General features: G+C 43.8%; 1 protein-coding gene across 1 annotated transcript; it reads right to left on the minus strand.

Moving 5' to 3' along the window:
• Positions 1-25,754, minus strand: LOC147604304 (NADH:ubiquinone oxidoreductase, 17.2kDa subunit). The gene is made up of 5 exons (XM_086795214.1): positions 25,595-25,754; positions 24,716-24,742; positions 24,353-24,444; positions 24,145-24,254; positions 1-625 (listed from the first exon to the last, which is right to left on the minus strand). The coding sequence occupies exons 1-5, from the start codon at positions 25,672-25,674 to the stop codon at positions 476-478; spliced, it is 459 nt and encodes a 152-aa protein (XP_086651340.1). The 5' UTR covers positions 25,675-25,754; the 3' UTR covers positions 1-475.
• Positions 25,755-27,105: the final 1,351 nt, after the last annotated feature.

Here is a 27,105-nt window from a genome sequence, read left to right on the forward strand (position 1 = left end):
CAAGCACAAAAATCACATGTTTCCATATTGAGCAACGCATTTAGCACAGCACGTGTCGCACGCGCATACACAAATACACACAGTATCAACGCAAAGCCTTGGATGAGTCAATTACTCTCCTAGGCTGCAAAAAACCTCTACGTCAATAGTCTTCTGAATATGATAAGCTCTCATTTACTGACTTATCAGGAGTATTCCTAAATAGTTTCAACTGACTTAACCGCCGCTGCACCAAAGCAACATATTTGCCACCCTAACGCCGCACCAACACTAAACACAATCCAGACTTAACTCTGTTAGGTGCTGAGCAAGGTGCCAACCTCAAAGTTCAACCTTGTGCATGGTCTAGGAGAGTTTGAGTTATTAAACAATTTACTTATGCCCATGTTGGCAAGACTTTTGATCACAGTTATCATGTTGCCCGGCAACCTTATTAAACCAGTGCAGCCAAGACAAGCACTCCATGGAGACACTGTCAAGAAGAATTCCAAGGTTCGTATCGCGTCCAATCCCTTTGTTTCGGATTCAAAGCATGCCCTTTAGAATGATACGCGTACTCATCCCCCAGTCCTGATACATTGGGTTTATGTTCAAGCCCATATCTGACAGGCTTCAGCTCTTCAAGCTGCAATTATATTATCAGAATTAGCATCAGGAACAGACGCCAAAATTAAACCAGCATCTATGATCATTTTCCTCAACAATATCCTCAAACTGCAGTCATATAATCAGAATCAGCATCCAGGAACAGATCCTGAAATTAAACTGGCACTTAACAAACATTTTCTCAAAAACCAGGGGCTTAAGATAAGGATTAGCATCATCCTAGCTTTTGCTATAACAGATGCTCCATGTAGCAGACCCAAGGATCAGCATGAATCACCATGCCCCAGACTGGATCAACATTCCAAAAGCAATCAGGTAGTGAATGTTTGCTAATGCTGCACCCAACATACAATAATGTCTACTTCAAAACTAATGCAATTCACTTTCATCAAGTGTCCACATGCATTAGTCCTCAGCTGCAAACATTGAGAAATCATGGATGGTTGGAAAAAGGAGCATCTGTTGGAAATGCATGGCGCCCAAGACTGTAAGGTTGAAGAAGTAAGCCATGAAGAAAGAAATCAGCAATGAAGATAAAGAAAGTAGCCTGCATTTTCATCAAGCCAGCCGCAAAGATTCAAATCTCAGATTTGGGGAGGTCTCATATGGTTGTGGAAGAGCTCCAGATTGCCCAGAACAGCAACCCTTTGATCCCATCTGGGGAGGGCAAGGCTGCAGGTGAAGCACCTCTTCGGTGGGGGGAAAGAGTTCAAAACCCCCTTGTCCCCTGTCGAGCAGGCTGACCGGCCAACTTGGGTGAGAAATGTCTATATATATCCCCCTCACGCTCCCACAAGCTCATTGGATGAGCCAGGCTGTGGGTGAAACACCCCGTCGATATTAGGAACAGGGGTAAAATGCAAACCCGTGACCCCTATTGAATGTGTGTCCAGCCAACTCAGGTGAGAAAGCCTATAAATAGCCCCCCTCCCCCCCTTCATTGTTCATCGTCTGGTTAACCCATCATAAGCATGCACCTAGATTAAAGTGTGTAAACCCTAATTCTCATTCTCAGCAACCCTGACCCACTCACAATGGTCTTTCCCTCCCAACAACTAGGGCATTGCAATAGGAGGACAGGTAGTTTGCTTTGACGCTCTGTATGGATGGTCCATCCTTTAATCAAGTTGCAATGTGCACAGTATAAAAATAAAAACAATTGTATATAGATAGTATGTACAAGCTGCATGGGAAAGATATGGGATACATGGGTGAGGCATAGGGGCTGCCTAATAAGGTCTAGGACAAACAAGACCTCCAAAACTCTAATAGAATCTTGTGCATTTTCTGTAGCAGATCGAACACTATATGGTACACAAAGTACCATACGCACCACAAATTGCGTATGAGTATCGAATGCAACTATCTGTAGACATTCCCATCAGCCCAAAAGGGTGAGGATGATGTCTCACCAAATGAAGCAGACGGTTTCCGCTGAGCAGGTTACCAGACCCTCAATAGCCTCGCTGAAGCATGCTCACCAGATATGCTAGGCTCCTGAGTTTCCACAGCTGGTGTCTCAGTGGAGCTTCCACAGAAGCAACGGCCATGCCTCCATGGCCCAATTTATGGTGCCCCAAGTAACAAAATACATCACCACTTTGTCCATCGTGAAATGGAAAAGAATCCTGACACCAAACCTATAGTGCCTTCAGGAAATGTGACTGAAACTCCGGAGGAGCGCCACATCTGCTGCAAGTTGCAAAATGGATGGCTATCGCAAGTCGGGTACACAACGTAACTTGCAAGACCCCTGTGGACAACAAGCCAAAGAAAGAGGGATATCTTCCACAAGTGGAAGATATTCCACAACCTCCTCCAAGCTCGAAGAGGACTTGGAAGAACATACCATGGGCTCTCTCTAAAGGTAAAAAGTGCCCCAGTGTCCCTAGTTCACACGGTCACAACTATAAATCTCACAAATCCCCCCTTTGTAAAGCCCCCAGGCTAACAGACCTTGCGATTAAGACACACACAGACTCGGCATCTAGCTCACCACCCAACCATAGAGCCAGCCATTCAGGCTCACCCCTGAAAACAAGGGGATAGTAGAATCAGAGACATGGCTCCACGTGCAAAGTCCCTGGCATCTCATACCACCAATACACACTCATTGGATGTAAGCACAAAGTAGTCTCAAGGCCTCGATTTCAGGTCTGAGGAGCTCTCTCACAAACTAACTCATAAAGTCACTTATATAGGCCTCCTATAAACTAGGAGCCAAATATACCACGTCTCATAATTTATGAAAGCTACTAGCCCCCACTTAAGATGCCTTACTCCTAGGCTATGGTTAACCTAACTTGAAGGTCTTAACCTTGGTTAGCCTTGGGAGGTAACATACTTCCTATAGCATACACCAAGCTAGGACCGTGTGAAACAACGAGGCCTTCTTTATACCTGAGTTTAGTGAGTCTTTAGCAATCCTTTAAAGAGCATATATGAACTGAAAGATGTAGTCGAGACGACACCAAATGGGGTCCCAAATTTCCCACTGAAGTCCCCCCTCTCCAACCCCCCCCTACAAGGAAGAGTATTTGCTTTATTTCTTATGGAGAACTGAACAAAGTGACCAAACACTGGGCAGAACTGTGCATAATCTGTAGGCAAACTGTGAAGATATCTTCGAAGAGAACACACCGGCCCAAGACTGAGGGTTGGTGTGCTGAGAACTCTAGGAAGAGACTCAGCTTCGGAACCCTTGGGCTTGAAAGCACAAGAATGCTGCAAGTATGCAAAGGTTGGTTGCCTAAGCACACATGCTTGACTGATGATTGAGAATTTGATTTTTATCTGATGATCTATGGATTGTGCCTAGCTCGCCTTTATATGTCCATAGGATGATGGTCAGTTGATAAGCTATCTTCGAAGAGAATACACCAGCCTGAGATGGAGGGGTGGTGTGCTGAGAACTCTAGAAAGAGACTCAACTTCGGATGCCTTGGGCTTGAAAGCACAAGAACGCTGAAAGTATGCAAAGGCTGGTTGCCTAAGCACACATGCTTGACTGATGATTGAGAACTTGACTTTTATCTTATGATTTATGGACTGTGACTGGCTCGCCTTTATTTATGTCCATAGGGTGCTGATTGGCTGATTTACCCTACTGTCGGCCTGTTTTAAATCTGCCATGATTGGTTCAAATAGCAGTAAATCTTAATTTGGTCATGGGCTTTCCTGGCTGCTGGCCGACTGTGTGACTGGCCGACTGCTGCCCAAGCCTGGCCGACTGGACCTAGATGATGGCTGAAGGTATTTGACACCCCTCGCAAGGCTGTCCCCTCCTTGCGTTGGACTTGGGGCTGGCCCCTGCATCTAACGTGCTCTAATGCATTCTAACCTAAGGCTGACATCTACGTGATGACTACTTGCTGAATTCTCCAAAGTGGGATGAGAGGACTAACCTGACAGACCTCTGGCGGGGAGACTGACCTACATAGCTCGTGTGCCTGACATGTCCCAGACTAGGGCCCACAAAGGGGTCACGGCATACGACAAAATATCCTTTCAAGGTACTACTTCTATACATGTTTCTTGCACTGTTGATGAGCCACCTTGTCACCGTGTACCACAATGCATGGGTGCACGTAACACTGGTAATATCTCAAGATACCTTATGAGTATGCTAAGGAGGTATTTCTTTTGGCTTCTGAACGAACCTGGCAAACAAAAGCTAAGTATACTTTGAGTTTTGCAAAGTTGATGATTTTGCAAATTATTGAAGTGTTTTTGGACTCTTAACCCTTGTATGCCCGTACAAGGAGAGTTGTGTGTTGTTTGCCTTGAATTGTTTCAAGTAAACAATATTTATGGTTGAAAAGCCTAGTTTATATGGTTTTTCATACGGATATGTCCAAGGACTATGGACTATATTTATGGCATATCTTTGCTTGAGGATTTATTCATATACGATGGTTTGGTGCATCTATATGGTTATCATTCCCTCAGTGATTCTTGGACTTTATATACAACTCTATCACTCCCTTTACTAGGATGGAGTATGTTTTGGCTTCCTGTTCTATGGGATGCAGTGGATTTTTGGAATTTATGGATATCTTATGGATGGAGGATTTCTCTATGGATTTCTATTAACGATCGAAATGCCTGTAAAACTATCATATCGCGGACATGTTTATGGAGAACCAGGATTTATATGCCTGTGATTTATTATCATCTTATGTTATACTGCACTCATGGAAGAGTTAGTGACTCTAGTGAGTGAGTATTTGCACTCATGAAAGAGTTGGTGACTCTCTGGTGAATGAGAATTTGAACTCATGGAAGAGTTGGTGACTCTGTCGAGTAAGAGGAGTTGGGGACTCCATTTAGTAAGAGGAGTTGGTGACTCTACTATCGAAACTCATGGGATCATGGAAGAGTTGGTGACCCTGTGAACTCATGCAAGAGTTGGTGACTCTAGTGAGTTAATATTTGGACTCATGGAAGGGTTGGTGACCCTAGTGAGTAAAGTCCTCAAGATTTCTCTACGGATTTCTATTATAGGCTGAAATGCTTGTAACATGTTTATGGAGAACCAATGTAACTATTTGGTCCTCCTAGTCTATTTCACATGATGAAACCATGCCCGGACACCAAACAGGTGGAAGAAAACATGGGGGCAAGGTCCATGAGGTTTGATTAAGGAAAAGCACCATTCTTGGTCAAAAAGCAAGAAAAAGCAAAAAGTCAAACAGGTTTGACCATGAGCCAAGGGCACCATCGGAAAGAGGAGACTGAGCCGGACCAAAAAGCTAAAAGCCGCTTTTTCAAAACGCAGCTCCAAGGCCAAAAAAGCAAGGCCCTGAAGCTAGAAAAGCAAACCAAGAACTTTTGACCAAAAGTTGAGTAATATTTTATTAATAAAAGTAAAAAGAGCAAAAGCAAAGGCAAAAAGGAAAAAGCAAAGCATAAAAAGGCAAAGCAAAAGCATGAACAAGCTTTTGGCAAAATTTAAAAAGCAGAGCCCTTTTCAGGTATAAAAAGGCTTGAACCTCTCTTGTAGCATCACGAAGGAGATCGTGGAGTGTGTGTGGGCATCATTATGATCCTTCTTCGCCATCAACACCTTCTCCAACTTGCTTTTCAGATGTACAATCAGCCCTAGACTTGTATGGACATATGTATGGGCGATATGGATGCGTGTACGGAGCTCTACTAACATGTATGGAGCTGTACGGACAAATATTTCAAAAACCCTAAAATTGCTTCAAAAATCCTAACAATTGCTTTTTGGATGTTTTATCGCCCAAAAACCATTAAAACAGGTTTTATATCAGTTTTCTTGCCAGAAAGAGCTTTTCCATGGTTTTCTTCATCGACAAGGTTATAGGAGTTGTAGAGATTACTCATGGGAACTTGGACATCTGTTTGTTTTGTATTCATTGATTGTATTGATCTTGGCCTGCGTGCCCGTGGATTGTTCCTGAATAAATTCCTGAAAGGGGACGGGGCCTATTCCCCGCTCAATGTGGTGTACTGTGCAAGATCCCTATTCCCTTCTCTCTCTCCCCTCTCTCTCTATATCTTTATCTCTTGGACACGTGGTTAAGTCTGTCACTGCACGCCCCGCTGGGCTTACAGTGGTATCAGAGCAAGATTTCTCTTGAAGAAACTTTCTTGGGGTGATAGAGCCATGTCGAGAGAAGAGGGAAACGAAGGGTCTAATAAAGAAAACAACTGTCATGGCCCTGTGAAAATGGAGCAGGACAAGTGTGGGCATGGTGGTTGCAGGGTCAGAATATTTTATGATTCACATGGGGGGTGCCCGGACAGTGTTTAAAGATGTGTGGACAACCCTAGGTGTGAAGGGGGAACATTAAAACATTAACTTTTAATGTTTATGAAAGTTGCCCCTAGGCCTTAGTGGCCCTAGGGAACTTATTAAGTTGGGGCCCTAGGGATTAACTTGGGAAGGAGGTTTTCTCTCTCTTCACTCTCTCTCTCCTCCCTTTTTGGGGAGTCGTGTAGCAAAAGTGGAGCCTCTCTCATGCGCTTGTGATTCCTAGCGTGGAAAAGCTGAAGGAGGAGGAGGCGACTGCTGTACAACAGTTTGGCTGCTGTTTTTCAGAGTGGATCCAGCCGTACAGCACTGTACGGCCAGAGCAGGACACTCTCTCTCTCTCTCTCTCTCCTCTGTTGCTGGCGGCGCACAGAGCTGCTGCTGGTGGCTGCGCAGAAGCTCTGTTCAGGCTGTGTATTGTGTTTTCCAGCAAGTACACACTGTACGGCTGCCGTACAGTGTACGGGCAGCCAGGTACAGAAGGTACAGTTGCTGCAGAAGAGTTCACAGGTGCTGGACAGACTTGTGCAGGCTGATTCAGGCTGGTACAGAAGTGGACAGCAGGCTGTTTTTGCAAGTACAACGCCTGGCACGCATCCCGAGGCGGTACAATCAAGTACAGTGCTGATTTTCAGATCTGTACTTTCAAGGACAGCATAGGAGTGAGCATCAGGAGGAAGATACAGGCAAGTGCAAGCACATGTGTGAAGCAGGATTGTGGGTTCAAGTGCCTGCAGGCACAGATTGGTGCTGTTGCTTCCTCCAGAGTTGTTTCACGAGCTGAACTTGGTAAGCCTTGACTCTGTTCATCCATCTCTCTTTCTATTGCTTGATGTCTGCTACAGGTATGTGTTATCTGGCTCCTTGTGAGAGGAGGAGTATAGCAGATTGACAAGAGATTAAGACAGGGATTGAACAGCACATGTATGTTGAGCTGAGAAGATGTATCATGCTTATGAGTTATGCCAGATGTATGCCCATGGCTAGCCTGCTTTGTGAACTTGGCTGATCAGAGGGAGGCACAGTGTGTTGCTTGAGGACACAGATCTGTGTGCATAGATCCTCTGTGCTAAGAAGGATTTGTGGGCAGTCAGATTGGACTACAGGTGTAAACTCTTGGCTGGTTTTTGTTTTGTACTCAGCCATACATATTATTTTAATGGAATAAAGAAATACCGCAAGGGGCGCCAAGCTTTGGGGCCAACAGGTGTCGTTGTGTATTCAGATTTGGGCACTCTAGCTCCAATCTGTGTTTTGTTTTTCATCTAGACTACAAGTGGACGGGTGTTAGCTCTTACCGCACTCTGGTTTTCTATCAGAGGCCGGTTTCAAGGTTCCGTCCCCGGGACCAATCATCAACTTTCTGAAGGGGGTGAGCTCGTGGTTGTTTTGGAAAAAGCCATTGCTGAAAATTCAGCAATCATGTCTGATACAGAGGAAGAGTACTTCTATCAAGAAGAAGAAGAGCAAGAGACTTCTCCTGAAAGAGATGTATCTGAGGATATTTTTGCAGGAGAACAGGCTGCCGATGTTGAGCCTTATGAGGATGTAACACAGCCAGAAGATGTGCATGGTAAAGAGGATGATGATGCTCGGTTCAAAGATCGCTTGGCTAGTGTTATGGATACTTTTATGCAGCTCACACAGAGTGAGAGATTTGCTGAATTTTTGAGATCTCGCTCAGAGCCCCGCACAGAGCCCCAGAAAAAGAAGAAGAAGGTTCGTTCGAAGAATCTTTCTCAAGGTCATAGTGGTACCACTCCACAGGATCCATCTCCTGCACAGTTTCCGAATATGCAGCATGCTTTTGGTGCTAATCCACAGAGTTCCTTCTATGGACAGCCACCTATTCCTCAGCAGAACATGCATCCAGGGTATTTTGGTGGTGGCTCGGTGTTTCAATCCATGACTGGGGGTTATCCTCAGGGAGGCATGGGTATGTATGGGCCTTTTGGAGCCAATTTTCAGCCTGGCATGCAAGGGAATATGTATGGTGGTATGCAGTCCGGTATGCAAGGAAATGTGTTTGGAAGCATGCAACCTGGGATGCAAGGCAATATGTTTGGTGGCATGCAGCCAGGTATGCAACATGGAATGTTTGGAAACATGGCTGGGATGTATGGTATGCCTGGTGTTGGAATGGGAAATGTTGACCCAATGATGGGTATGAATGTTGGGGGCAGCAATCTCACAAAACCACTTCCATATGATAATCTAACGCCTATGGGCAAGGCGAAGGATTACAAAGAAGGGGGAGCTGCAGTGAAGTTTGACACTTTTAGTGGAGCCAAGGATAAATTGAAGGCACTTACCTTTTTACAGCAGTTTGATGCTGCTTTTTCTGGTGGGAATTACACAGAGTCCTCGAAGGTGAGGAAAGCTGCCACTTTTCTCAAGGGCAATGCTTTGCAGTGGTGGTCTACTCTTCTTTTGCAGGGCATAGCACCCACCACATGGGTTCAATTCAAACAGGTCTTCTCTTCTGTATGGCTCACATCTACATTTGAGGTGGATGTTATGACCGCATGGCACAAGTTGGATGCTTCAAAGTGTGATAGTTTGGAGGATTATAACAAGAAGTTTTGGGAAGCTCTACTCCCAGTGACTTCTTATCGTGCTGTGCCATTATCTGAGCAGGTTGAGAAGTATTGTTGTGGGCTGCCCAAGGAGGTACGAGATTACTGTATAAAGACAAGAGTAACGAACATGTCACAGATGATTGAAAATGCTATGACAGCTAATGCGTTACTCACAGGTGGTTCATCTGGATTTAAAGGCAGTAAGAAATTGAGCAAGAAAGCTGAAAAATTTGGGCATGCTTCTCGTGATGCTAAAGGGTCTTCAGAGACAAAGTATAAGAAGTTGCCAATGCCCAAAAGGACTTCTGAGGAAAGACAGGCTTTGAGAGATGCTCAAAAGTGTTTTTACTGTACTGAAGAGGGGCATATGTCATTCAATTGTCCCAAAAGAACGTCCAAGAAGGACCCTGACAATAAAGGAGAGCCCAAGCCAAAGAAACCAAAGCCTTCTGCAGGCTTAGTTCCTGATCTTGTGGGGGAGCAGCTAAGTGGTGAAGCATCAGAGTTGTGCAGGGCATGGGGCAAAGTGAGAGATCAGAATGCTTTGATCTTCTTTGACACAGGTGCTAGAGCCAACTTCATTTCACCAGATTTGGCTGGCCGATTGGGGATTCGCGCAGAGGAGATGGGGCCGTTACATGAGGCAAATATGGCTTGTCCAGGGTATGCAGAACCCGTTACTCCTATCATTGGGAAGCTTCGGCTTCATTTGCAGGGTTATGTGGACAGCGAGGAGTTCTTCATCATGCCTTTGGATGGCTGTGATGTTTTGTTGGGGATGCCATGGTGCCACAGGGTACATGCGGTGGTGGATACTTACAACAGGAAAATTACTCTGACTCATAGAGGGAAAGAGCATGTATTGGATGTAAAACTCAAAGGGGAATCTGTTCCTATTGTATCCGCTTCGGCGATTTCATCAGTAATGAAAAAGCATCTTTCCGCGTACTTGATTTATGTAAAGGATGCACAGGATGATGAGTCTAAGTCTAATTTGTCAATGTTAGATAAGGACAGGGCTGATTTCTTAAGTGGGTTTCAAGACTGTTTTTCCGAGTCATTGCCAGGAGAATTACCTCCTGAGAGGCCAGAAGATCATGCCATAGATCTGATTCCTGGTAGTACTCCACCGAATAGACCGCCGTATCGTGTTAGTGCAGCCCAACAGGAAGAGATTATGAGTCAGGTGCAGGAGCTATTGAATAAGGGGTTGATTCAGCCTAGCTCATCACCCTTTTGCTCACCTGTGCTCTTAGTGCAGAAGAAGGATGGTTCTTGGCGCATGTGTATAGATTACAGGGCGCTGAATAAGAATACCATCAAGAATCGATTCCCCATACCGAGGATCGATGACATATTGGACCGCTTACAGGGCTCCACAGTTTTTAGTCGTATTGACTTGAAAAGCGGGTATCATCAGATACGCATTAGACCCGAGGATGTGCATAAGACAGCATTCCGAACCACATTTGGGTTGTATGAGTTCTTGGTTATGCCCTTTGGTTTGACGAATGCGCCTGCCACATTTAACAGAATGATGGACAGGATCTTCAGACCTCATAGAGAGTTTGTGGGCACATTCTTTGATGATATGATTGTGCATTCACGAACTGAGGAAGAGCATAGAAGGCATTTGGCCATTGTGTTTGCAGAACTCAGAAACCATAGGTTGGTGGTTAATGGCAAGAAGAGTGAGTTTTTCTTGCAGGAGATACATTTCTTGGGGCATATTGTGTCTGGTCATGGAGTCCGTATGGATCCAGCAAAGGTGGAAGCAATACTTAATTGGCCAGCTTTGAGGACCGTGCATGATGTACGCAGCTTTCTAGGATTGTGTTCCTATTACAGGCGTTACATACGGCACTTTGCTGAAATTGCTTCGCCTCTTCATGCTTTGACGAAGAAAGCAACTCCGTTTAGATGGGCTGATCGGGAAATTACAGCATTCAAAAAGCTCAAAGAAAAGCTTACTTCGGACCCAGTATTGGTGTTACCGGACCTCCGAAAGGCTTTTGTTGTCCAGTGTGATGCATGTGGAAGTAGCATTGGTGCAGTTCTTATGCAAGAGGGACATGTGATAGCCTATGAGAGTAGAGTTTTGCAAGATGCCGAGAAGCATTTACAGGTGTATGAGAAAGAGATGTTGGCTGTAATTCACGCTCTTTCTACATGGAAACACTACTTGCTTGGGGCTGATTTTACTGTGCAGACAGATCATCAGACCTTGCGATATTTCCTCACGCAGACTAAGCTTTCAGAGAAGCATATGCGTTGGGCAAACTTTTTGTCAATGTTTCACTTCCAGATTGTGCATGTGGAAGGCAAAAAGAATGTAGTGGCAGATGCTTTGTCACGCAAGCCACAGGTCTCTGCAGTTTCACTTGCTTATCATCATGAGCTTGATGAAATGAAAGAGCAGTATGCCCATGATGAGGATTTTGAAAGGTTGTATGATCAGATGTCTGAGGGTCAGCGGCATGAGCATTACACTCTCAGAGATGGGTTTTTATTGATGCATGGCAGACTGTGTGTTACCAGGCCATTGCGACTCAAGGTTATGATTGAAAGTCATGCTCCACCGTATGCAGGTCATAGAGGTATTGACGCCACGGTCAAAGCAGTGGAGACTTTCTTTTATTGGCCAACCTTGAGAAGAGATGTTGATGCCTTTGTGAGGCAATGCATCGTATGTCAGAAGGTAAAGTTTGACCGTCAGAAGACACCAGGGTTATTACAGCCTTTACCTATTCCGGATAGACCTTGGGAGAGCATTGCCATGGATTTTGTATTTGATCTTCCACGGACACAAACAGGAAATGATGGCATCTGGACTATCATATGCAGGTTCAGTAAGCAGGCTCATTTCATTCCCGTGAGGAAGACAATTAAAGTGGATCATATGGTGAAGTTGTTCATGGCGAACATCTTCAAGTATCATGGCTTGCCTACGTCTATCATTAGTGACCGTGATCCACGGATGACGAGTTTGTTTTGGAGAGGGTTGTTTGACAACATGGGTACAACTCTCAAGTTTTCATCGTCATTTCATCCACAGACAGATGGTCAGTCAGAAGAGGCTAACTCTACAGTGTTGGATCTTCTCAAGTGTTATGTGTCAGAGCACAAGCAACAATGGGAAAAGTATCTTCCTTTAGTGGAGTTTGCATATAACAACACTGTACATAGCTCGACAGGCAAGGCGCCTTTTGAGATTGTAGAAGGAGGGAAGAAGGTACCACCCATTTTGCATACAAAGGATAAGATCTTTGAGGCTGATCAGTATGTGGAGAGCTTGGATGAAGCTTATCGGAGAGTTAAGTTGGCCCTCCAGAAAACTCAGCAGAAGCAAAAGAAAGCCGCAGACCGTCACAGACGTGATTTACAGTTTGCATTGGGTGATTGGGTTCTTTTGCGCTTTGAAAAGGCTAGACTCAAGAAGATGAAGGGTAAAGAGCGCTTATTCCCTAAGTTGAGTATGCGATATTATGGGCCTTTTCAGGTTTTGGAAAAGATTGGTGAGGTAACCTATCGTTTGAAGTTACCAGATCACTGGAGGATTCACAATGCTTTTCACGTGAGTCTTCTTAGACCTTTCCGTGGGGATGTGCCTGAGGATGTATCAGATGAGGCTCAGCCGGAATTTGAGGAACTTGATGAGGTTCTGATTCCAGAGCAGATACTGGCACATAAAGAAAGGAAGGTACGAGGTAAAGTTTCCCGTCGCTATCTTGTGAAGTTCAAGAACTATTCACCGATGGATGCGAAGTGGATGGAGGAAGGTGACTTAACAGATTCACCTCAGGTTTTGCAGCTTTATCTTGATGCCTTTGAGTTAGAGCCGACTCTTATTGTGGCTCATTCAGGTTCAGCAGAGCATGGGTCTGGAGCATTACCTGATGCTCAAGAGGGGGGTAGCACCTCCACTCCTTTGATTCAGACAGGCTCAGATGACATCTAGAGGTTGCTTGGTGCAGATTTTATCTCATCCGAAGGTACTGAGGCTGACAGTACATCTGTTTATGGGACTTCTATGATATATGTGTACTAGTCACATGGAGATTTTTGTGGATATGTATGGTTCACAGTGGTATACAACTTGGACTATTACTATGCCATTGGTTTGCAGTGAATGATGATACATGTGTATGGCTCAGAGAGATTGGGACGCTGATCTTGCCATATTGTATATTTCACTTTGGATATTTTGATGCATCACCAGAATGCAATCGAGGACGCTTGCCATCTTTCAAGAGGGGGGTATGTCATGGCCCTGTGAAAATGGAGCAGGACAAGTGTGGGCATGGTGGTTGCAGGGTCAGAATATTTTATGATTCACATGGGGGGTGCCCGGACAGTGTTTAAAGATGTGTGGACAACCCTAGGTGTGAAGGGGGAACATTAAAACATTAACTTTTAATGTTTATGAAAGTTGCCCCTAGGCCTTAGTGGCCCTAGGGAACTTATTAAGTTGGGGCCCTAGGGATTAACTTGGGAAGGAGGTTTTCTCTCTCTTCACTCTCTCTCCTCCCTTTTTGGGGAGTCGTGTAGCAAAAGTGGAGCCTCTCTCATGCGCTTGTGATTCCTAGCGTGGAAAAGCTGAAGGAGGAGGAGGCGACTGCTGTACAACAGTTTGGCTGCTGTTTTTCAGAGTGGATCCAGCCGTACAGCACTGTACGGCCAGAGCAGGACACTCTCTCTCTCTCTCTCTCTCCTCTGTTGCTGGCGGCGCACAGAGCTGCTGCTGGTGGCTGCGCAGAAGCTCTGTTCAGGCTGTGTATTGTGTTTTCCAGCAAGTACACACTGTACGGCTGCCGTACAGTGTACGGGCAGCCAGGTACAGAAGGTACAGTTGCTGCAGAAGAGTTCACAGGTGCTGGACAGACTTGTGCAGGCTGATTCAGGCTGGTACAGAAGTGGACAGCAGGCTGTTTTTGCAAGTACAACGCCTGGCACGCATCCCGAGGCGGTACAATCAAGTACAGTGCTGATTTTCAGATCTGTACTTTCAAGGACAGCATAGGAGTGAGCATCAGGAGGAAGATACAGGCAAGTGCAAGCACATGTGTGAAGCAGGATTGTGGGTTCAAGTGCCTGCAGGCACAGATTGGTGCTGTTGCTTCCTCCAGAGTTGTTTCACGAGCTGAACTTGGTAAGCCTTGACTCTGTTCATCCATCTCTCTTTCTATTGCTTGATGTCTGCTACAGGTATGTGTTATCTGGCTCCTTGTGAGAGGAGGAGTATAGCAGATTGACAAGAGATTAAGACAGGGATTGAACAGCACATGTATGTTGAGCTGAGAAGATGTATCATGCTTATGAGTTATGCCAGATGTATGCCCATGGCTGGCCTGCTTTGTGAACTTGGCTGATCAGAGGGAGGCACAGTGTGTTGCTTGAGGACACAGATCTGTGTGCATAGATCCTCTGTGCTAAGAAGGATTTGTGGGCAGTCAGATTGGACTACAGGTGTAAACTCTTCGCTGGTTTTTGTTTTGTACTCAGCCATACATATTATTTTAATGGAATAAAGAAATACCGCAAGGGGCGCCAAGCTTTGGGGCCAACAGGTGTCGTTGTGTATTCAGATTTGGGCACTCTAGCTCCAATCTGTGTTTTGTTTTTCATCTAGACTACAAGTGGACGGGTGTTAGCTCTTACCGCACTCTGGTTTTCTATCAGAGGCCGGTTTCAACAACTATCAGGCCGATTGAGGACTTCAGGATAAGAACCAGGGTCGTCGATACATTACTCATCATCAAAAGAGTACTATGACTTTCAGAAGTTCATACAATTTCTCAAAGACGAAGAATTCCTTGCTTGGAGAACCAAGAGGAAACAGGACCAAAGAAGGGCTCAAATGTTTGAAGATTTCATCAAGGATCGAGTCACGAAAGCCAAGGGAGTTGAAGCTACTAAAGCTTATCTCAGAAGGATCTAGATCTACTTGGTCTATTTCTCGTGGAGGAGACAAGGAGGCTGCTCATAGGCTAGCTATCTTAGATGTCACTTCTTTGGAACAAGTAAGGGAAAGAAGGGACACTTGGGCTGCAAATTGTCCGGACAAGCCAAAGTAAGAAACTAGAGAGATTGGAAGATCATCAGATTGACATCATGCCAAGAAACTCAACAAGAGGAGATTATGACACAAATGACCAAGCTATTGGAAAAGGGTTTGATTAGACCTAGCTCATTATCTTTTTGCTCCCCAGTCTTATTGGTTCAGAAAAAGGAGGCGTATGTGTATTTTGATTACAGGGCTCTTAACAAGATCACTATAAAGAACAGGTTTCCTATTCCTAGGATTGATGATATCCTAGATAGATTGGATGGAGCCACTATCTTTAGCAGGATTGACTTGAAGAGTGGTTACCATCAAATCAGGATTATTCCAAAGAACATTCACAAGACCACATTCAGGACTACTTTTTGAACTCTATGAGTATTTGGTGATGCATTTTGGTCTTACCAATGCCCTGGCTACTTTCAACCAAATGACGGAAAGAATATTTCGAGAACATGGAAAGTTTACAGCTACTTTCTTTGATGACATTATTGTGCATTCAAAGAACGAAGAAGAGCATCAAAAAAACTTGGATATGATATTTCAGGAATCCAAGTTGTATGTGAATGGCAAGAAGAGTGAGTTCTTTTTGTCAGAGATTCAGTACTTGGGCCATATGGTGTCCAAAGAAGGGGTCAAGATGGACCCAAACGCGGTCAAGGCTATTATGGAATGGCCAGAGTTGAGTATTGTGCATGCAGTTCGAAGTTTCCTTGGCTTATGCTCTTATTACAAGAAGTTCATCAAGTGATTTGCATGGTAGCAAGTCCACTACATAATTTGCAAAGAAAGCCGTGGGACTTCGGTGGGCCAAAGCTGAAAAAGAATCCTTTGAAGCACTAAAGTTTTATGCTAGCAAAGGACCAATATTGATTATTCCAGATTTATCAAAACCATTATGGTAGAGTGTGATGCCTCAGGAGATTGCATTGGAGCAGTCTTGAATCAAGAAGGCCATGCCGTGGCCTATAAGAGTCGAAGACTTCAAGGAGCTAAAAAGACCATACCCAGTTACAAGAAAGAATTGATGGCTATCATTCATGCTTTAAAGAATTGGAAGCACTATCTTATGGGTGTTGAGTTTGTTATCAAGACGGATCATCTCAGTCTTAGGTATTTTATGTCTCAACCTAAGACATCAGAAAAGCATATAAGATGGGCTAGTTATTTGGCCCAATTTCATTTTCAGATTATGCATATCCATGGTAAAGACAACAAAGTAGCAGATGCTCTATCTCAAAGACCCTTGAGCCATGAGGTTTCTATGGGTTTACCATATGGATTTCTCTTTGATGAAGGATCCTTATGCTACCAAAGAGGATTTCAAAGATGTTTTGGAACAAATTGTAGAATACAGATTTAGTGACTTTTTATGTCATCAAGAAGGGTTTTCTTATGATACAAACCCAGGTCATGTGTAACACAAGGAATTGAGGCCAAGGTAATGAAAGCGTGCCATGCTCCTTTCTACATGGGGTATAGACACCTTGACTACACTTCAAGCTTTACAGAGCTACTTCTATTGCCCTACTATGAAAAAGAACATTGAACTTTATGATTCAAGAATGTTTGGTTTGTCAAAAGGTCAAGTTTGATCGACAAATACCAGCAGGATTATTGTATCCATTGAATGTTCTATGGGAAAATATTGCTATGGATTTTATCTTTGGATTGCCAAAGTCAGGGAATGATGGTATATGGACCTTTCTCACGATACCAAGAAGATCAACCATGTATATCATTGGTTGGACCTTCCCGATCATTAGATACACAATGCCTTCCATGACAGTTTATTGGAACCATGTACAGGGTTATCCCCAGAGAACTTGTTTTGAAGGATCCACCAGGGGTGGAGAAGCCAGAATAGATTGTGTTTCATTCTGTGAGAAAAAGAGGAAAGACTGGTCAAAAAGTTCCTCTTGGAATTCAAGAATTATTCGCTATTGAATGTGAAATGGATGCCAAAGAAGTACTTCTAGGACTATCCAGATATACTTCGAGCTTATGAGGAAATGGTTGGTCTAGATGATGGCCCAAATGACTGTATTGGATTTGACCCCGGAAAACGACCAGAAGCACCTACTACAAAGCTACCAGGCAAGGGCATGGACTGTACGGCATCTTTGCTTGCTCTCCAAAAGCTTACTTTCATAGTCGAGCGGTCAATGTGACCAAATGGCCCAGATGACTATTGATGAACTCTCGGGCCGTCCTAGTGACAAGATGGCCTTGAGGATAGTCTGAGTGGTTTCCTCAGGAACCAGATGGCTCAACACGGTTTCGATGAAACCAGACAGGACAATCCATGAACAGGAGGATCATTACTTGTGCATTGCATACTTATGTATGTTTGAATTTCTTTGACTTTGTGTGTTGTTTTTGATGCGTGGACAATGCTTGGATTTATGGCATGTAATAGTCCACTGGGCTCCAGACTACCTGGCCAATACCTAGAATACCCCGTAACATGAATGATGCATACTTGTTTGTTGACTAGCTTGTGTATAGGTTTTGCAAGTGGTAAGTATGCATTTATTTTATCTAACACATGTGACACGCCATGAAGATGTACCATCAAGAACAAGGACATTGGTCAAAGAAAAGGCATTGAGATGTTTCTAGATGAGCATATGACACCAGAGATATGGGGAAAGACTAGATGCACAAGCTCACCAAATGGGGCTAGTACCTTGAAACATATGGAGGTACATGATTTACTTGGAACATATGAATGTGCTTGGAACACTTGCAGTCCGCAGTTGAGGACAACTGCAATGGCAGTTGAGGACAACTGCAATGTAAGAGGAGGGAATGTAACTATTTGGTCTTCCTAGCTCTATTTCACATGATGAAACCATGCGCGGACACCAGCCAAGTGGAACAAGACATAGGGCCAGGATCCATGAGGTTTGATTAAGAAAAAGCACCATTCTTGGTCAAAAAGCAAGAAAAATAAAAAGTCAAACAGGTTTGACCGCGAGCCAAGGGCACCATTGGAAAGAGGAGACTGAGCCGGACCAAAAAGCTAAAACCGCTTTTTCAAAACGCAGCTCCAAGGCCAAAAAAGCAAGGCCCTGAAGCTAGAAAAGCAAACCAGGAACTTTTGACCAAAAGTTGAGTAATATTTTATTAATAAAAGTAAAAAGAGCAAAGCAAAGGCAAAAAGGAAAAAGCAAAGCATAAAAAGGCAAAGCAAAAGCATGGACAAGCTTTTGGCAAAAGGCAGAGCCCTTTTCAAGTATAAAAAGGCTTGAACCTCTCTTATAGCATCATGAAGGAGATCGTGGAGTGTGTGGGGGCATCATTATGATCATGGAGAGCTACAAAACGAGAACGGGAACGAAACGAAAGCCCCATGAGGGAAACGGGAACGAGGGCGAACAAGAACGAGAGGGAACAGTAAGGGGTGATAGAATGTGCAGCGGAAGAAGGGACAGTGGAAACACAGGAGAGAGAGAGAGAGAGAGAGAGAGAGAGAGAGAGAGAGAGAGGAAACACAGGTGAGAACCTGCTCTCAATAACATCACCAAAAGAAATACATGTCCCTGAGCAAGAGGGGAGAGCCTCGTAAGTGAGGGACTGCAGCTAGACAAGCTAGGCAAGCAATGCTAAGCCGTGAAATATGAGGGAGGCATGCCGGCTATATATACCTCTACATGAAGGCAGCCGACTGGAGCTAAAATACCTACACGACTGGGAAAATACCTAGGACTCCATAAAATGGGAAAAAATATGGAAAAATATATGTGAGGGGTGACCAACTCCTCAGACTAACATGGTCAACCCTAGAGGCTAAAATAGGACACCAAATAGGAAGCCAGCAAGTAGGGGATGATGTCTAGCACCCCCTCTCAGCACCGGATGCTGAGCAAACTCCAAGAAGCCAGAGACGCCGTCCTCGATCAAAGATGAAAGACTGCAGAAACTGGTACCAAGAACGCTCCACAAGCAATCTCCTCAGCAACTCAGCTACAAAAGCAACAAAACAAGCTGCCAGGTACACCGCTCCTCTGGAAGAAAACAACCATATAGGCTCCAAACCCAAGTGTAAGAACACTCCCCGAAGTCGAATGTCGTGTATCCAACTTGGAGAAGGTATGAAAAACCTCATAACCAACCAAGATCAGATCCTGTAGATAATCAATCCTAGGAGAAGCAAACTGCTCCTCATTGGAACCCTCAAAAGAAAGAGTCAATCTGCTCCAACTCTGTACCAAGAGTAGCCAAGTGCTGTATAAAAGCATCCTCTGAAAAGGTCGGCATCGCAAGATGTAAAGACTCTGTAGAAAAGATGGGGTCCATATGCTCAAACTCCATAACATGAGTTGCCGAATGCTGTACATAAGTACACGCCACTGAGGTGGGCATCACAAGATGAAAGGACTCCACATCCCCCTCTGAAAAAAGATATTGTCGGCCTGATATAAGTACAACCTGATTCTAATCCAAATCCAAAAAACTCTGGAAGTACTACTATGCCCCAGGCACAGTTACCAACCTCAGATCCAAAGCATCCCACTGGGTCCAAAAAACCATCCTCCAAAACAACAAGTCTGCAGAACTGGCAGGGGAAGGGGCATCAGAAGCATCATAAAGAGATGCAGAGATAGACTCCTCACAATGAGGAAGGGAAGCAGGAATATAAACTGAAGTGGTAACAAAGTCCTCAAAAGCATCACAGATAGCAGAAGACTGTTCCAGAAGTAGAACCAGATCCCAAGAATCAGCAACAAATAAAGGATCCATGTGAAAGGATCACACCGCAAAAGGGCAAAACACTCTCCTTGTTCTGCAAATACTGCAAAGAATACAAGCTCGGACAAAATAAACTATGCTCAGGATCTCTGAAAAGATCACTGCTCTCCACCAAATAACTGTAAACTCCTGTCAAAGAAGAAAGTCTCCACAGATACAACACAACTCCCGAAACTGATCCTCAAGTGAAGTAGCTGGAGACTGATCCTCAAGTGAAGTAGCTAGAGAAAGGCCCCCTTTGAGTGTAGAAAACTCCTATGGGAAGCAAAACGCAGCCAAAACACTGCTATCCAGCAAAAATAGCACTCCACCGCCAACAGAAGGCAAGGAACATGTAGAAACCGGGAAACCATGTAGGCGAGGAACAAAACACAGGCATAGATGCTCCAAAATCAGCAAAACGCTGACTGAAATCTGAAATTCAGAATCCTCCTCAAGTACCAAACTGCCTCCAAAGCCACAATCCAATCAAGAAACCCCCTCTGCAAGTGATCTGTGTCCACTGGAGAAGAAAACGCAGCCAAACAAGGGCTACAAACCTGAAAATTCAGGCCAACTCGTGTCCACACCTCCTATGAGGGAAACCGCTGCAGAGAAGGTACCTTCGGGTCCAACAGATGAAGCCCAAGTGAAGGTAGAGCTACCAGCAAAATCGGTGCAGAAAAACGTAGCAACCATGGCTGCAAATCTGAAAACGCAAAGGTAAAAGGGGCTGAAGAATAGGCTGAATATGGAAACGCTGAAGCCTCAGATCAAGAACTGTTGCAGAGAACAATCAGGGGGTGGGAGGGATGGCACAAGATAACCAAAAAGGATAGGCAAAAGGGAGCCCAGAGAGCTCCAAGATCAGGGCTGGGAAAGCAAGCCCAAACAAGCCAAAAAACGCAACCTATTCGGGACAGCTATGTTGCTGTCCAGTCCTGAAAAAAAACGCCTGAGAACCCCTGGAAGGTGCCACCAAGGACAGGTATGCTGTCCAAAAAAAACACCCTTGTCAAGTTGCCAAGAAGCTGCAGACTGACGCCCTGAAGAGAGGAAACTGCAGCCCACTGGATGGGGATCAATCAGCCCTTGAAGAAACGCAAGCTTCAACGCATGAACACAAAAAACGCAAATCTGTCCATGGGCGGAAAAACGCAGATATGAAGAGGTAGAGGAGGGAGCATCCAACGCTGAAAATCACCGGCGCTCTGATACCATGATAGAATGTGCAGCGGAAGAAGGGAAAGTGGAAACACGAGAGAGAGAGAGAGAGAGAGAGAGAGAGAGAGAGAGAGAGAGAGAGAGAGAGAGAGAGAGAGATGAAATGAAATGAAATGTTATATTAACATCTTCAAAAGGCCAAAGTGACCTATGAGACCAAAGTTACAACCATGTGACATCTGATACACTGTCTGGAAAAGAAAAGAAAGAACTGAAGGGAAAGTGGAAACACACGAGAGAGAGAGAGAGAGAGAGAGAGAGAGAGAGGAAACACAAGTGAGAACTTGCTCTCAATAACATCACCAAAAGGAATACATGTCCCTAAGCAAGAGGGGAGAACCTCCTAAGTGAGGGACTGCAGGTAGACAAGCTAGGCAAGCAATACTAAGCAGTGAAATATGAGGGAGGCATGCCGCCTATATATACCTCTACATGAAGGTAGCCGATTGGAGCTAAAATACCTACACGACTAGGAATATACCCAGGACTCCATAAAATGGGAAAATATATGTGAGGGGTGACTAGCCCCTTAGACTAACATGGTCAGCCCTAGAGGCTAAAATAGGACACCATATAGGAAGCCAGCAAGTAGGGGATGATATCTAACAAGGGGGAACGAGAGAGAAAGAGAGGGAAAAGTAAGTAGCCTTGCTGCCTTACCTTGGAAAGTAGGAGTCGAAGTCTAAAGAGACTTGAGCGAGGAGCCCACTCGTGACTTGGAGCTGTCAAGCACACACGCCGCACGGGGCCTAGGAAGTATGCGAGAAGGCGACAATAGGGTACATCTTTCAAGGATATCCACACGTGGCTCGCGACACCAGGTACACTTTTTCTCTTTTTTTTCTTGGCCAAACATAAAAAACGTTCCCCAAAGGGGGAACAGTAGCCAGACGTTCCATGTAACCATTCCCCCACGTTCCCATGCCAAATCATTCCCCCATGCACATTCCACCCGATTTAGGCATCTTAGCCTTGGGGAAACGCGTTCCACCGTTCCCAAGGGGTGGGAACGGCGTTCCCCTGCTACTATGTCATCAACACCTTCTCCAACTTGCTTTTCATATGTAAATCCTAAAAATTTTCAAAAACCCTAAAACTACTCCAAAAACCCTAAAAACTGCTTTTTGGATGTTTTATTGCCCAAACCATTAAAACAGGTTTTATATCAGCTTTCTTGCCAGAAAGAGCTTTTCCATGGTTTTCTTCATCGACAAGGTTGTAGGAGTTGTGGAGATTAGTACGAGTAATTATGCCAAGGTAGGTCTCATCACCACTGACAAGACTCTATAATTGCTTTGTAACTAGTACATTTCCAACCATATATGTCTATGTACATACACACACACACACATGTATATGTACATGTACATATACATGCATACATATATATATGTATATATGTATGTATGTATATATGTATGTATATATGTGTGCATGTATATATATGTACATACATATATGCACACACACATACACACACATACACACACACATACACACATATATACATATATATATGTATGTGTACATATATAAAGATACATACATTCACAAACACATACATACATATATACATATGTATGCATGTATGTATGTCATATATATGTATGTGTGTATATATATATTATGTACATATACATATACATATGCGTGTATATGTACATACATACATATATATATGTATGTATGTACATATACATAAAAAAATTGTGCTAGGACAGGGCTCATCACCATTGATAAAAGAGCCCATACAAGCCCTCTGCACAAAAGAAAATTTCTTATCATAACACTCCATAGGAATAATTAGACCCATATAATTTATCCTTTTTGGAAAGAATGCCAAAAAAATCATTTACAGAGTTGTTGGCTATACCTGACTACTATTGATGAATTTGAGAAGGAAAGATGCAAAAAATAAGGTTGAATTGTTGTTGGAACAATCAGAAAACTGTTGAAAATTAGTAATAGAATCACCGATTGGAGTGTCAGAATGTTGATGGATTGGGTGATCTCCCTTGGAATTTGGAGGATCAAAGTTGGACTTGGATCTGGACTTAGACTTCGACTTGGATCTCGACTTGATTTGGATTCATTGGATTTGGATTTGGATTCATCGGATTTGGTACTAGCCCGGTGAGAGATACTTGTGGATCATCCCCGTGATGTGCTCGGCATCAGAGATCTTGTGCCTCGACATCGACATCAACTTGGATATCCTACATCGGCATATCTGTTTGTTTTGTATTCATTGATTGTATTGATCCTGGCCAGTATGCCCGTGGATTGTTCCTGAATAAATTCCTGAAAGGGGGCGGGGCCTATTCCTCGCTCAATGTGGTGTACTGGGCAAGATCCCTATTCCCTTCTCTCTCTCCCCTCTCTATATATCTTTATCTCTTGGACACGTGGTTGAGTCTGTCACTCCACGCCCCGCTAGGCTTACAACCAGGATCTCTATGCCTATGATTTATTCTTATCTTATGTTACACTGCACTCTCATGGAAGAGTTGGTAACTCTAGTGAGTATCTGCACTCATGAAAGAGTTGGTGACTCTAGTGAGTGAGAATCTGAACTCATGGAAGGGCAGGTTGGACAGCCTAATGGGTGTCCACATGAGCCCAAGCCAAGCGCCGAAGGGTTGGACATCTTTTTTGCCCAATATGAACACTTTAAATAACCTATATGACATTTTGAGCTTGGCGACTGGAGCAATTATGAGCCTCTAAATAGCAGGGCAACGGTCACTAACTGGCATTCAAAGTTGGATATGCAAGCCTCAGACCTGGATCAATCGTTGACAAACCCGGCATGCCCGATACAGCATTGGAATATTACACTTGGTGGGCTGCATTTTACCTTCAGATCTTAATTTTCCCTCTTTTAGGGGTTATATACCTGCAGCCCCTTGCCGCCCTGTTGGGCAGTTGGCCGGGCTGTTATGTATGCCTCAGGCCATCCCACTACTTATCCAAACCTCTACGAAGTAAGATTTGTATTACTACATCAGGCATAGTATATACTATAGCATACTAACATCGCTACCCGTGTCACCAGCACACCGAGCGTAAGTGCAGGGTAATGTAAAAAAATCATCTTTCTTTCATGTCATCAAGCACAAGCCCTGAGTTTCTTTTTTTCCAAATCAAAGGGGAAAACTCACCTGCTCAGGTCTATGGTCTGTCACATAGTGTAGCCATCCATGCCACTCAGGTGGTACGGATGATGCATCATAGTTTTGTATATCAGCATATTCTACCCATCTGTGTCTTCCTGCACAGTGACAAAAATCTGGTCAGGTTAGATAAAACCTTTTCCAAGGGCTGGATTATATTATGCCTGCTAAACTGATTTAACAAAGTAACACCGACCATACTGCGTGTTGGCTAGCTTTTCATAATACTTGTTCCCAAACTTGTCAACTCCAACAAGTGTTGCTCCTCGACTATGCAGCATAGTTTCCCTTTTGTATAAAGATCAAGGTCAGTCAACCTCTGCTTAAAACTCCAGCTTTGGCAAGCACGGCATCATTAATCTTGATTAGGCCCTTTATACAACAGCCCATGCAATCCAGATAGGAGGGGAATGGACAGGCGGACGTGCCCATCCATGAGCAGGCACCCCCACCTGCCAGAACATCCTCTGACAGCAGGTACGGGTAGGGTATGTGTATAAGGGGCCTTAAAATGAAAACAAGAAAAAATATATGAGCAGCAATAAAAATTCTCACTCACATCAAATTGCCATCGCGAAGACTTGCCCTGCAAGCCACGACGACGTACATTAGCAAATTGATTGATTACAATTCATTCACATGATTTACAATTCAACATGTAAATGGAAATCACAAGACCATGATGACGGCACTCCACGTGTTAAACCCAGAATTTGGGCTGCAATGCTATGCCAACAGAACCACAATCGAATTGAATGATCTGCCACTATGATTTTGGACGCATTTTTACGTAATCAACAACGTGAATGTATAAGAGCACTCTACATCTAATGGCCTATTGCTCCACAGGTCATAACGGGCTATTGAAAAGGCCACTCAACAGGTGCAAAACAACTGCAATACCATGTCAACAGATGCCGCATTCCTATCAACCGATCTAAGGATTCTGGATGTGTTGTTGTCGACATGCATATGGCACATCTAATGAGCTATTGAAAGGGTGATCCACAAGTCATGATGCGATATTGAAAGGGCATTCCACGTGTAAAACCCAAAGTTGGGCATTACAACAATCCCCACATTTCGATCGTATCAAATCGGCTTAGATTCTGGGATGTGTTGTTATGCACATGTGCATCACGGAATGCATCCGTATGTTGATATGAAACCCCAAATTTGGGCTGCAACAGCATGTCAAGGAACGCCATGTATCTCGTAGCTGATCCGCTTAAAATTGCACGTGCTGTTATGTGCTCCACTGACATGCATATGCATTCTGTGATCTAAGTAAAGATTAGTTGTTATTTCTGCGACCTTGATAAGGTTCTTCTTTGAAATTCTCAAGAAATGGCTACTTACCCTAAACCGTGATAATGTAGAAATTTGGGAGGGGGGGACAAACAAACAAAACGAAAAGGTAAACGAAGCGCGAACTCACAGAAGACCCTTGGGGGGTATTTCGCGGAGGGCCTTGACCTTGCTCATCACGGTGTTGAAAGCCGAGCGCAACAACTCCATCGCCAATTCGCGAAAACACACTGTGCAGACAGGAAGAAGACGGCCTTTGTATATATGAACCAGCTTACTGTATTGACGATGGTGGAAACATTTTATAGGCAGCCTCGCTATGGACATTTTAATCCAATACATTACAGAGAATATTCCCTAAACTAGTGTGCTTTTTTTTAAACAAAAATTAAAGCCAAGTTAATCAATTGGGCCCTACAACGATAACAAATCACAATCTATTAATTAGTTGGTGTGAGGATATTCAACCTTTGAGCAGAAACATTTGAGTCTTGTGGAAACCCTTCACAAAAACTTCCATACGACCACTATGCGTCCTATTTTTAGTGATTCAATGATACCAACTCTCAAATTTAAAAACCTCGATGAAAATTTGAGACAAAAAATAGAGATGGAGGAGAGAGAGAGAGTTAGGGGGGCACGCAAGGAAAGGGGCAGGAAGGGTAAAGTCCCCCTTCTGCAAGAGAAAATGTTTCTCTTATATTGCATAGATACACCCATCGTGTGGGCTCACCCATAGGAGAAGGATCCATTTGACAAAAGTATAAAAAGAACACTATTTGAAGTATCCAACTATCCAAAGCATAACTTTAACATGCAAAAAATGGCATGATGCATTTGAATAGACTTAATGTGCAAAAGATAATATTATATGATGTGCCAACATGTAGATACGTAGCATACATGCAAAGACGAAACAATGCAATAGTATGCATACAAAGTATGTATAGGAATATGCATTAAACTAGGTAAGATTCACACATGATATACAAACTAAGATCGGAAGGAGCAACTAAATAAGGTACGCACATGGTGTACATAAAGAATGTGCCAAGTATAAACAATGGTCAAAGTCTACCTCATAGCCACAAGAAGAAGATCTTCAACCTTTATCAAGTGATATTCTAATTTTTTTACTTATGCCAAACATTATGAGATAATGGTCCACTGTAGCATGCAACCTATTTGGAAACATCTCCATTCACTATAGTAAGCCCAATTTTTCAAATGCCTTTGATGGTATATAAAGAATTGTTAGCACACACAACAATGCCCCCCTTATTAGGTGCATCTCATAAAGAGACAACCCTTTGCATGAGGTAATGTGCGTTGAAGCATCACTGTCAAAGTACCAAGCATGGTTGGATTATACCACTAACATGCATTCTTTGTGCTTTGAACATGTGACCACAGATTCCCAATCAGATTGAGTTATGTTCACTGACTTATCCTTCATAGCACCTAAGGTGCTATCTGTGTTGACTGACATGTCGTTTTGCTTCATTTTCTTTTTGCTTTCAATGCATTTCTGGCATTCTTACACCGCTTCTTCTTCTTCTTGTCCTCTTCCTTGGTGGAGACTAAGTCAGTGGACGAAGTAGCCTTACTCTTAGGCTTAGCAAACCAGTGGCTTTCTTGACT

The sequence above is a fragment of the Cibotium barometz genome, chromosome 62, assembly GCF_041138505.1.
Source record: "Cibotium barometz isolate CiBa-2024 chromosome 62, ASM4113850v1, whole genome shotgun sequence".
Taxonomy (NCBI): Eukaryota; Viridiplantae; Streptophyta; class Polypodiopsida; order Cyatheales; family Cibotiaceae; genus Cibotium; species Cibotium barometz.